The sequence below is a fragment of the Typopeltis vanoorti genome, chromosome 10 (assembly GCF_054136105.1).
Source record: "Typopeltis vanoorti isolate ZY-2024b chromosome 10, IOZ_Tvanoo_1.0, whole genome shotgun sequence".
NCBI classification, from domain to species: domain Eukaryota; kingdom Metazoa; phylum Arthropoda; class Arachnida; order Uropygi; family Thelyphonidae; genus Typopeltis; species Typopeltis vanoorti.
This window is the reverse complement of record NC_143558.1, coordinates 28,488,881-28,501,473: the sequence shown is the minus strand read 5'-3', so window position 1 is coordinate 28,501,473 and position 12,593 is coordinate 28,488,881. Positions and strand designations below refer to the sequence as shown.

At 36.3% G+C, this 12,593-nt stretch overlaps 1 protein-coding gene across 1 annotated transcript in view; it reads right to left on the bottom strand.

Annotated features, from left to right (window-relative positions):
* Aos1 (SUMO1 activating enzyme subunit 1) overlaps nt 1–12,129 on the bottom strand; it is an 81,011-nt gene extending 68,882 nt beyond the window's left edge. Inside the window, exons 1-2 of the mRNA XM_090399376.1 lie at nt 11,884–12,129; nt 3,658–3,769 (exon numbers count right to left, since the gene is read on the bottom strand). Coding sequence (XP_090255502.1) covers nt 3,658–3,769; nt 11,884–11,990 — 219 coding nt within the window. The 5' untranslated portion in view covers nt 11,991–12,129. The remainder of the gene's footprint in view (nt 1–3,657; nt 3,770–11,883) is intronic.
* Nucleotides 12,130–12,593: the final 464 nt, after the last annotated feature.

The window sequence follows — 12,593 nt, the reverse complement described above, 5'->3', positions numbered from 1 at the left end:
GTGAAACTTTATGCTTACTCCAAATAAAAGGGAGACTAGAAAAGGTATCATAAAAAGAACTTGCCTCATTACTCTCCAAATGGATAACCACATTCAGTAGGATGCTAATCAGCAGTCAAAAAAACAACATTTATTTTGCAAGGTAAAATGTCTAGATTCTTATGAATAGCCCATACTGCTGGCCAACCTGAAAGATTCCTTTTGTCATCTGTGAACTGAAGACACTTAATGTAGATGTAACTGCTCTTTCAGAAAATAGCATACTGGAAATGGACAGATGCTTATATGAGGATACACCTCCGTTGGGAAAGAAAAGAAAAACTGATTCAGTTAGTTTTAGTATTAATTTGTTACCTATCTACTAATGTACCAGCCAGAATCAACAGGTGTCTCATGATCATATAACTTGGATGACCAGAAAGTTTACCAAAAATCAGTATGATCAATTATCTTAGGCCCCAGCTCTGAATGCTGATTGCTCAAAAGATTTTTTCTGCCAATTTGGACAATATTTAATTCATGTTCCTGTGACAAGATAAAGTAATTCTTCTTAGTGACTTCAATGCTAGAGTTGTATGTGCCTCAAACACTCTAGAAGGAATGCTACTGGGAAGGAAGGTATTACAAAAACTCAAATGGAATTCTCCTGCTGACAAAGTGTGCTCAATAAGAGCCTGCCATCACCAATATGCATTTTTGTCAAAAGAACAAATTCAAGACATCACAGAAACACCTCCACACAGATTGCTAGTGCTTACTGTTTATAACACTTTCCATACTCATGATCATAGTGATATCCTTCGCAAAAGAGCCATGATGACTAGTGCTAACAATGGTTAGATTGATCATTAACCCCCCCCCCCCCAACTGGCCATGACGCCTATAGACGTGCAGCTAAATCTGGATACAATTCTGTAACATCCATTGAATAACATGGATAAGAAGTGCAATTTGGTCTCACTATTTCATCCACCTCAGCTGGTAGGGAGGTTAACTTATCTGCTATATCATGACCATCAAGACTGCCTGAGAACTGGATGAGGTGCAAACCCTACAGACATAACACTGATGACCTGTAAGATCCTGCTGAGCACACCACCTCAACAATGTCAACAACAAATAGATTACTGTGCATCCCAAAGTGATGAGCAGCACTGATTGGCAATTACATCTGTCATTCTTATTACCAGTGAAGAAATGGCAGAGAAACCAGTTTTGGATCAATAACAAAACTGAAAATTTTCCATGCTTAACAGAATTGCCGACGAGAGGTTGACTACTGTGTTAAGTGGTGGCTGGGGTACTTAACACTTAACACAGTAGTCAACCTCTTGTCGGCAGTTTTAAAGCCTGAAGCACTCACCGCACTTTCACGTGGTCACAATTTCGCCCTAGCTCCTAAAAGGATACCTGCTGAAGAAATCATGATCCAAATAGAGCGTGGAATTCGCAACCTGCCTAACCATATCGCCAACAACGTGAGACTGGATGTAGTCGGTGTTCTCACTAAAGCCAAACCTCCAAAATCCAACTTATCCAAAAACGAATATACAACCCTACAAGAATTAAAAAACAACAAAAAAATAGTAATCACCAAAGCTGATAAGGGAAGCGCCACTGTGGTACTCAATCAAAAAGACTACAAAGGTAAGCTAAATTCTTTAATACGAGACCGTACTACTTACCTCCCCATTGAATATAATCCGACCAGCTCTCAGATTAGAACTATCCACAGACTCCTTAAGAAAGTCACTTCTTGGCCTGTGGAAGTCACCAACAAACTTAAACCTTATAACTCTAGACCCCCCCGATTATATGGACTCCCAAAAATACATAAACAAAATGTGCCATTGCGTCCCATAGTGGATGGCATTGATTCCCCCACATATAAATTAGCCAAACATTTAGCCAAAACGCTCACACACTACACTGGCAACACACCATCACACATAAAAAACTCGGCCCACTTTAAAGCCAGTATAGAAAACCTCACACTCCAACATACTGACATAATGGTCAGTTTTGACGTCTCCTCCCTATTCACTAATGTCCAACTCAAAGAAACCCTTGAGCTCATCCAAGCCAAGTTTCCTCCCGATATCTCAGCCCTATTTCAGTTCACAATGAACTCAGGCTATTTCGTTTGGCAAGGAAAGTTCTACAAACAGATAGAGGGGACAGCCATGGGTTCACCACTTTCCCCACCCTTGGCCAATTTCTTTATGGAGACATTTGAAGAGAAAGCCTTAAACTCCGCCCCACAAAAACCCACTATTTGGCTTCGTTATGTGGATGATGTGTTTGCTATTTGGCCACATGGCTCAGACACACTCCACTCCTTCCTAACACACTTAAACAACCAACATCACAGAGTCCAGTTCACCTTAGAAAAAGAGGAAAACAACACCCTCCCCTTCCTAGACACTTTAATCACCCGCCAGCTTGATGGATCTTTGGTTTTCTCTGTTTACAGAAAAGCCACCCACACTGGCAGATACATTCACCAGCAATCCCACCCCCCCCTCACAACAATATGGGGTGATAAAAACACTATATAACAGGGCAAAATTAATCTGCTCAGATGACAAGGCCCTGACTATGGAACTAAACCACATCCTCAACACTTTCTTAGCCAATGGCTATAACCCCAAAAAAATCCAAAAAATACTAAAACCTGTAAACCACAATCCCCCTCCCCCCCCCACAATAAAGACTACACCAAGTCTATCACTATCCCCTGCATCCAGGGCACCTCTGAAAAAATAACTAATATCCTCAAAAAATATGACCTTACTTCCTGTTACAGACCATATAAAAAGTTGGCATCCCTTATCCGCTCTACCAAAGACCAACCACTTCCCCTAGACCTACCTGGTGTATACCAGGTCCCTTGCAGCTGCAAATTGTCCTACTTTGGCCAAACAGGCAGAACAACAAATATCAGGATTTCAGAACACCAAGACTACATCCGGTTTCACCAGTACAGCCGCTCTGGGCTGGCAGACCATGCCTTAGATACCCACCATAAAATTCGTTGGAAGAAAACAAAAATAATCCATCGCAGCAAGTTTAAATACGAAAGATTATTCAAAGAATCTTCAGCAGCTCTAAAAAACGTTCATAACCTCAACAAATTTGGGTGCATGAAACTACCCCAAATTTGGGAGACTTTCATTATGAGAACTTCAGCCCAACTGCCAAGACTACCAAATTAGCCCGCAAGAGGGCACCATTAGGACTTTAGGAGCAAAATCAGTTTCTTACTTTCTTCCTCATTTGCTTTGTTAGTTCCTTAGTGCACATACCATATCTTTATGTTCCTGAAGATGGCAATGTGACATTGCCGAAATATAGAAGTGATTCATTAAAGTTATCTTTAATTAATATACTTTATATGCGTTGTTAATTCCGTAAATTAATTACCAGTTAAATGGACTAATGAATAGTATGTGATCACAAATATTATAACATAAAGGAATACAAAGACTTTGTTGCACTCTCATCTCTCTGGTGTTGTACGATGCAGTGTAGTGCATCAATTATAATTATACCAATCCTTTTAATTATACCAAGTATTTATTTTAATTGTTTCAGTGCAATTTTATAATACCAAAAAATAGAGTTCATTTTATTTTAAGCTGAGTTACGCATACTTACGTTTTTATGGTCTAATAGTGTTAAAGACTTAACACCAGCTAACATCAAATTTTTTGTAACCTCTGCTCCCAAACCTCCAATGCCAATAACCAGAATATTTGATGCTCTCAATCTATTCAAAACAAAATAAATAAAGATGTAGTATAAAACTATTCAAACCATTTGTAGAGAATTTGTAAGTTAAACTACAAATGTAAAAAAGTTAGTTTACTAAAATTAACACTGCTTACTATATTTTTGCTTATTCATTGCACCCACAAGTGTTAGCAATAGGCACAGAATGTCTAAGACTCATTTGTATGGCCATGTTCAACCTATGGTTCTGACTTATAAATTTAAAGAAATTATCCCATGTGTGTGTGTGTTTAAAAGTCTTGATATCCTTCATAAAAACTGCTTTCAGAAACAAATTCCAGAGTTAATTAACCTTTTTTTTTATATAGTAATCTCACCAATAAAAAAGATGAGACCAGAAGAATGGTGTAATCCACAAAACAGAAATCTCAAGTATAAGAAATGGAATCAAAGAGGAAGGGAAAATATTGAAAGGGCATGTAAAAACGTATTGCCTAAATATTATTAACTGTAATAAATTTGTTCCAGTTACAATACTTTTATTTCACATCTTCACATTTCAAATTTAGGACTATTATGTTTCTTTCATTAATTTTTTTTTTTCATTTCAATTCTAAGCTCTATAAATTAATCTACAATGGTATCCCCTTCCTGAGGTCAAGGTAAAGAATCCATTCTGAAATAATATTGCTTTAAGTTTAGACAATTTTCATTATATAATTCAAGTATAATTACTTGGTGTACTTAAAGGGTCCTCACTTGGTGAATCCCTCCAATGGACTGGAGGTGCTCATATAACAGTAATATAATATAACTTTAATAATATACATTATATGAGCACCTCCTCAAATTCACTGAGGGAAGGCCCTTCATAAGTCATGCAATACCTAAGAATGAAAAGGTTTATAATGTACTGATATTTTCCAAATATGAATAATGTTCTTAAATGAATTAATCAATAATGTTCCATCATGGCACATTCCCTCAAGACATGTGGTGATACACCATCAAATCTTGTGGCCTTGTTTACATCAACTTTACTCAATTCCTCATACACCTCTCTTGCTCACTCGCCATCAGTGGTTCCCTCCCCCATTCCCACTGCTCTGAAGTTCTGCATTATGTTGTTACAATATCAAGGATGGAATACTTTAATGAACTGCTCATTTAACAAGTCCACTATACCTCAGTGTTTATCATCCTCTCATAATTATCCTTCCTTCTACTGGCAACATATTGAAAAAACTCTCTAGGATTTATTTTAGCCACATTTGCTAACTGCTGCTCATATTGCACTTTCACTACCATTGCCAAGCAAACCACCTTCCTTGTTTGCTCTTTGTACCCCTCATAACTGATTACTACCAGTCATCTTTTGCTGTCTCCACATCTTTTTCTTCAAGATTGCATACTACCTTATTTAATCTCCTGACCTTTGATATACACTCAGTCATTGCCTCTGTCTGATAGTTCCTGAGTAACAGCCAAGCAGCATTGATTTCGTTCCCATCCAATTTCTCATTCCATGCCATTGCTGCAAACTGCCTCTTGAGTTTGTTATAATCATGTGCTTAGTTTTACATATAACCCTTTCTCACAAAAGTCCTGATATGGCTGACCACCACCAAGCGTTCACTTCATGGTCATTTTCATCAACTGGAGAAAGATGGGACACTTCATTTACACTAGCAGCCAAAATTGTGGAAACCTTTTGGAAAAAGTGTATTTCTGAGGTTTGGTGGCTCATAACACTTTTTGGAGTAATACCATAAAATTATATATCAATGGAAAGATAATTTAATCAAGAATGTAATGCAATAACTTTTTATGAAGGATTTTTTTTATTAGAACAGCAGTTATAAAGAAGAAAAGTGAAACACATAGAAAAAATGAGATATACAAAAATTCTCACAATGTGAGTTAATACTTAGTTGGATAACCTTTAGCGTTAATTACGGCCTTACAATGCCTTCCCATAGAGTGAACTAAGTTTTTTAGTTCTGCAGCTGTTATAATGTGAAATCAAGATTGAATTACTGCTTCTATTAATTGGGTTTTATTGGTGGGTTGTTTCTGACTAACAAGTTTCTTTAATCGGCTCCATAGATTTTCGATTGGGTTAAGGTCTGGGCTATTCCCAGGCCATTCTAGCAGTAGAATGTGATTATCTTGAAATCACTTTTTGCACACAGCAGCAACATGACATGGAGCTGAATCCTGTTGAAATATAAATGCTTCATTATCTTGGAAAATTATCACGTGCAGAAGACTTCAGTTTGGGCTCAAGTATTTCATTTATGTATTTTTGGACATTTATATTCCCATTAATCACGCAAATTCTACCCACACCGTTTGATGTCATACAATCCCAGATCAAAACACTAAGTGGGTGTTTCACGGTAGGTGTAATGCAATCAGGATGCAAATCTTTTCCTTATGTATTTTATGCCATCACTACCAAACAGGGAGATTTTGGTCTCATCACTCCAAATTGTTCTGCTGTCCAGTTAACATGAGTTTTAGCCCAGTTTAATCTTTTCAACCGTTGTTTGAGAGATAAAAATGGCTTTTTTCGTGGAATTCTAGCATTTAGACCAAATTCCTGCAGTATGCGCCGAACAGTCCTTGCACTCAACTTCACATTGCATTGCGCCATTTCATCTTGTATACACCCAGATGATTTTCTTCTGTCATGTAGGCACAGTCTCTCAATTCTTCTATCATCACTTACTGTTTCTCTTCAAAATTTAAGAATTGCCACCTTTGGTTAAGTTTCCACAAATTTTTCTTCTAAATTCTTCATAACTGTAGCCATGTTCACTTGCTCACTTTCTGGGTGACCAGTCAACTCTTTGTGCCATTTCTTTAACTTTATTACATTTTACAAGCTCGCTAATGAAAGAACACAAAAAAAAAAAAAAAAAAAACTAACCAACTTGATAGCAATCACATAACACACTGACAAATGTCCTCCTCTCAGCTCCAATACATGACATCAATAGCTGAATCCTACTGTGACTTTATTAGCTCATTGCCAAAACAAGATGATGCCTGATTGGCTCTCTAAACACTCATGCTCACTGGCTACATTCAAATGAAGGAACGCTACTTCATATCAACCTAAGCAAGTTGTGCTTCTTCTTTATGATTATTTGGCTATAACTTTTCATAGAATACAGATAACTGAACAAAGTTTGTTGCATTACATTCTTGATCAAATTATCTTTCCATTGATATATAATTTTATGGTATTACACTAAAAAAAGTGGTGTTATGAACTATCAAACCTCAAAAATACACTTTTTTCCAAAAGGGTTTCACAATTTTGGCCACTAGTGTACAAAAATACCTTCTGATGAGATAATCAAATCCAAGACCCTTGATCCACATGTGTGTCCTCTGTTACGTACTGCTTATGGTAGTTGTCCTTGTCTCTTAAAACCTCAAGAAACTCATTCTCTTTAGTTCCTGATGCTGTCTCTTCATTCCGGTCTATATTACCATAACTGAAATTGCCCATAATGATCACTCTTTTCTTATTACCTAGACCAATTTACCTACATCTTTCCTTCTCACTGCCTTCCACATTGCCAGATCTATAGCAACACCCCTACTAAACATTTCATCCTGTCCACCTACACTTCACTCCATATTGCTTCAAAATCAATGTCACTATTTGTCGCCTACACTTTGACCTTAGATGAGTACAACTCCCACCTGTCATGCTGAATATCTTCAACACTGTTTCTGATTGTCAAGAAAGATAAAAATAAATGTCAGTTTTAAAACAAAACTGAACAAAACATGCAGCATGGTTGGCCCGGGTGGTTAGTGTATCTGCTCTCCAGTCAAAAGGCTGCGGGTTCAAATCCCACCGTGGGCATGGATGTTTGTGATTGTCTGTGAAAATACTAATGGTGATGATGGGCGGTAGATGATGGCAGTAGTTGCGGTTCATTGTAGTTGGTGGAGACTGAGTTGTAGAGTAGGTCCCTCCCTTGATGAGCCTTTGGACTTCCTGGATGTGTTACATAATAATAATAATAATAATAAAAAAGACAAGCACACAATTATCTAACAGAAAACCACAGGGAATAACTAACTGCACTTCACTGAGAAGTGCAGTTAGTTCTTCCCTGTGGTTGAAGAACTAAGTTAGCTGTGCTGTTGAGGACACACACACCTTTAATTCCCACACAACTTTCAATCATTGCACATCCTACTGTAAAATCTCGATGTAGCTTAAAAATACCAAAGCGCTTTACAATGATTTTTTACAGAGGTCAAGTCCCATGAGAATGTTGTAAAAATAACTTGTTTGTTTCTGTTTTGTACTAGATATTTTATAAATACCCCTTTGGAAGTTAACTGTATATACTCCTTTAACACTTTCATTGCCAAGCTGAAAATTGGAATTTTGTGTGGTGGCCAATTTTTTTTAATTTTTTTATTTAGTTAGCGATGTCCATGCGATAACGCATGATCGGCCGTTTGGTGAGAACTCGCATCGCGTGATTGTCAATGAACATGTTAATAAAAATATTTCAGAGTGTTAAAAAACAAGGCAATGTTTTGCCGCCAGAATTTTATGTAATAGCTCTCTAGATGATGGCATAAGAAAGGTTGTTTATGATTTTTTTTATGTATGAGAAAGACTTACAAGCTCTGAGTGTAAACACCTCCAAGTCAGTCAGAAAGGTTCAAACGACTTTCTGCTGGCTGGCAACTTACAATCGACACAAAGCTCGGAGAAGAACAAAGAGCTGGCCGAACTTAAAAGGAAGATGAAAGAGTCGTGCCAAGTTCTTTAGGGGGTTACAAACTTCGTGCAAGGTCTCAGAGAAGGCATAATAAAAAGGGATAGGGCCAAGCATAAGGAGCTTCCCGGTTCGAGACGTCGCTAGAGAGAGAGACAACTTCTAGACCAGAGAGAGAGGGTTTCCAGAGGCTGCAGACAGAGCTCCCCACTTCCAGCAGTTGCCAGAGAGGGGCATCCTGGTTCCAGTCTAGAGAGAGAGCTTTGAGTTGCCGAAAGAAGTTCCAATTGCCGGAGAAAAGCTTCCAGGCCAGAGAGGGATCCTGGTAGACAGTTGGCGGCAATTACAGTTTCTTAGAGGCGGAGTTCAAGCTACTTGAGATGGCAGTCGTCCAGGCATTTTCGACGAGCCAAAGCAGAGAAGAAAAGGTGATGTAAATTAGCCGAAACAGCTTCACTCGGAAGTTTTTCTTTTCGCCGTGGGAGAACAACATTTTGCCAGAGCTGTATGGGTACCACAGGTTGTTGTTTACAGCCCACTATTTTTCCAATGAGATACTACTGAAGCCAAATTTCCTGAAGGAAGCTCAAGATCTCAGATGAAAGAATTCCCATAGAACTTTTAGTGAAAGACTTTTGATTGAATGTGCAATACAGAGCCTTTGTAAGTTATACACTTTTGTATATTCCCTCTTATAGTTGTTATAGAAGGACGTTTAAGATTTTTTGTTTAATAATGATAAGAAGTGTCCTTAAGAGACTCAATTGACATGTTGGAAATTGATATCAAATTTGTAAAAATAACTCTAACCTCTCTGCAAGTAAACTATGAGTTTAATAAGTTGAATTTGTAAGCTGAGAGTTAATTGGTTTTTGACTTAAAGAGATTAATTAATGTTGAAGTAAAAAGGTTTTAATTTGTGCTAAAGAATTTTTATAGATGGATAGAGAAAGCAATCTCCCTATTGTTTAATTCATGTATATTTCATAGTAATGTAAATAAAATGTGTTGATTTATTTGTTAAAGGAGTGCTGCCTGATTGTTTATTTTTACAACTGCACTGTTCCTAAATAAATTGGACTTGTGAGCAGGAAACTAAGTGAGATAGCCGAAGTGTAAAGCTAAATAAAAGAATAGACCACGACTGTTTGTGTAAAGTTTTATTGAAGGAATTTGTGTTAGAGATAGAAATCTGCCGGCCGTATTATTGAGTTTTATGCTAATTAAATGATATTAGTGGTGCAGTCTAAATTAAATAAATTTTCTAGTATCTTAGGCATAAGACTCGTAGTGTGAAGGGTAGATAAACAATTCGTAATAATATAAGCAAGAAACATTCAGAGAGAGAAAGCGTGCACAGCTAAATTTGAATAATAGCATATAAAGATATAGGTAATATAGAAAGTATAGAGCAAAAGACATTACAAGTAATAAATAAATAATAACATATTATTACAATAGCACAGTAGCGACAGGATAGAAACCAGTTTTACACTATCTCATTGCAGATTCCACTTAGGGAATCACATTTCTTTCACTTCATATACAACTAGTCAAAGTGCATTTTGACCAGAATGCTTGCCTTACCTGATTTACAGTCACATTGTAAATGTCTTGATATTTGTAACAGTTAATGACTATTTATTTAAAATTTATAACTGCTGAAAAATATTTCTTCAGGAATTTCCCAGGTGTGCAGTGCAAATCTGGGAAATTCAGTCATTATTATATTAATATTTGCCATTATTAATTCTCCATGGACAAAGCATACCTTACTAGTGGCCAAGTATGGAAAACAGGTAGATTTTGAAAATAGTCCAATGCTACAAATGAAAACAAAAATGATTCCCATCCACTGTACTTATCTGATCACTTTCAAATTCAATTTTAAAACAATCTTTCCCTTGCTGTACTGATATGACCCACACAATGAGTTCTGGGTATATTTCCACTAGTGAAGTATATTTCCCAGAGAATATGCATTGCTGTTTATACCATTTTCTATCATTGCACTGAATTAATATTAATATTAATTAATAATGAGCACACCATATTAATATATGGAAGGCCTTGTAGGAATAATATAAGGAACCTTGTTTATATATATAAACAAGGTTCTATAAAATGTTCATACAATTTTATGATACAATGTGAAAATACAGTATGAAGGCTGAATATCCTCTTACCACCTACAGATAATTATAGGTAGTAATTGTCTTGGCCACAACTGATCATAACATCCACTGGATAAAATTAGCTAAATAAAGGAAAGACCAAAACAGACTCAAACAATTACACATCAGATCAGAAGACAATATGTTACTTATACAGTCATTCCTCAAATATATACATCAGAATTCCTATAATAAAGGAACTAGACAAATTACAGAGACTACAACTGTGTTAGAAATAATTACTTTAAATTTCCTGACATCTTGACCTTCATATTAAGGTTAAGATGTCAGGTAATACACACACACATATATATGTGTGTGTATATACACAACTATAGACATATATGTCTATACACAATTACAGTGTATACTGTAACTGCATATAGTTGGAGAATTAAGTAGTAGGGAAGATGTAAGATATATGTAGCAGAGCAGAGTGCCTGCAATGAGTCGTCAGACTCCTTGGAGGTGTCACACTGTAAAAATAATAATAATACATATTATTATTATTATTATGTGACACCTCCAGGGAGTTCAAAGGCTCATCGAGGGAGAGTGTGCCAACAGCATCTAACGATTGAACTCCTTCCAACTACTAACCGCGCTCAAACTTGCTTAACTTTTTGCGAGCCATTAGTAGCAGAGGCTCTACCAATCGACCAACCTAGAGACATGCTATATTACAATTCAAACAGTATGCCAAAGAGACAATGATCTGATCAACGGTTATTCTATTAGCCTGACCTCTAGTGGAATTGAATAGAATAACGTCCAGTAGAATAATCATTGTCTCTTTGGCATACTGTTTGAAATGCAATACAGCTTGTCTCTGTATATGTATATATATATGTGTATACTCCAGATGATGACTTTCATATGAAGGTCGAAACGTCGGGAAATTAAAGTAATTATTTCTAACAAGGTTGTAGTCGCCATAATTTCTCTGAAATGAATGCTGATCACTGTGTAACACTAAAAGGAAAGAATAAAAGAACTTGGATCTCGCACTTACTCATACTAGAAATCTTAATGGCACCATACATTTTAAATTAATATAATGATCAAAACTGAGAGCTGTTAAACAATCCATGCTATAATCCTACAAAATATTCTTATGGAAATCCCCCTAGGATATCTTGTCTTCCCAAGGTTTACAAACAGTTGTACCTAACCGTTATGTCACCATAAGCCTATTTCAAAGTACAAAATTAAAATCTTACTCTTTCTGGGCATCAACACCCCAAAGTCGTATTTGGCGATCGTATAGCGCTGCTTCATCTTCTGAAATTGCGTGTCGCTGAGTATCTGTTTCTTTCTCTACACCCATTATCAACAAGAAATATAACAAAAAAACAAAACAATCCTAAAGCAAAAGCATGACAACCACGCTATACTAGGTTGAATATTCCGTTGTAAACACATCACACATGTGATGGAAATCCCCCTAGGATATCTTGTCTTCACTTAAATTTCCCAAATTATTATTATAATTTTTTTTTTCAAATTTAATTTTGGAAATGTAAATATATAATATTTCAATTCATATCCCGCAATTTAATCTACTCAATTGTTTCGAGGTAACTCAATCAGTTTTTCAGATTAGAACACTGCCAAGTCTTTACTGACTACATCTCACTTGTTTACACTGAGAATGCCATAAAATGAGACCTAATTCTATAACATTCGTTACATTTTAAAATATTTATTTCAATTATTATTATTATTATTATTATTATTATTATTATTATTATTATTATTATTATTATTATTATTATTATTATTTTAACGGTGTCTCCATGGAGTCAAAAAACTCATCGTGGGAGACCCGACACTGACACACTAACCATTATTTACACAATACCTGTCATACCTCTCCTTAAATTCATTCACAGTTGAAGCATTCACAACCACCTCTGGCAAAGCATTCCAC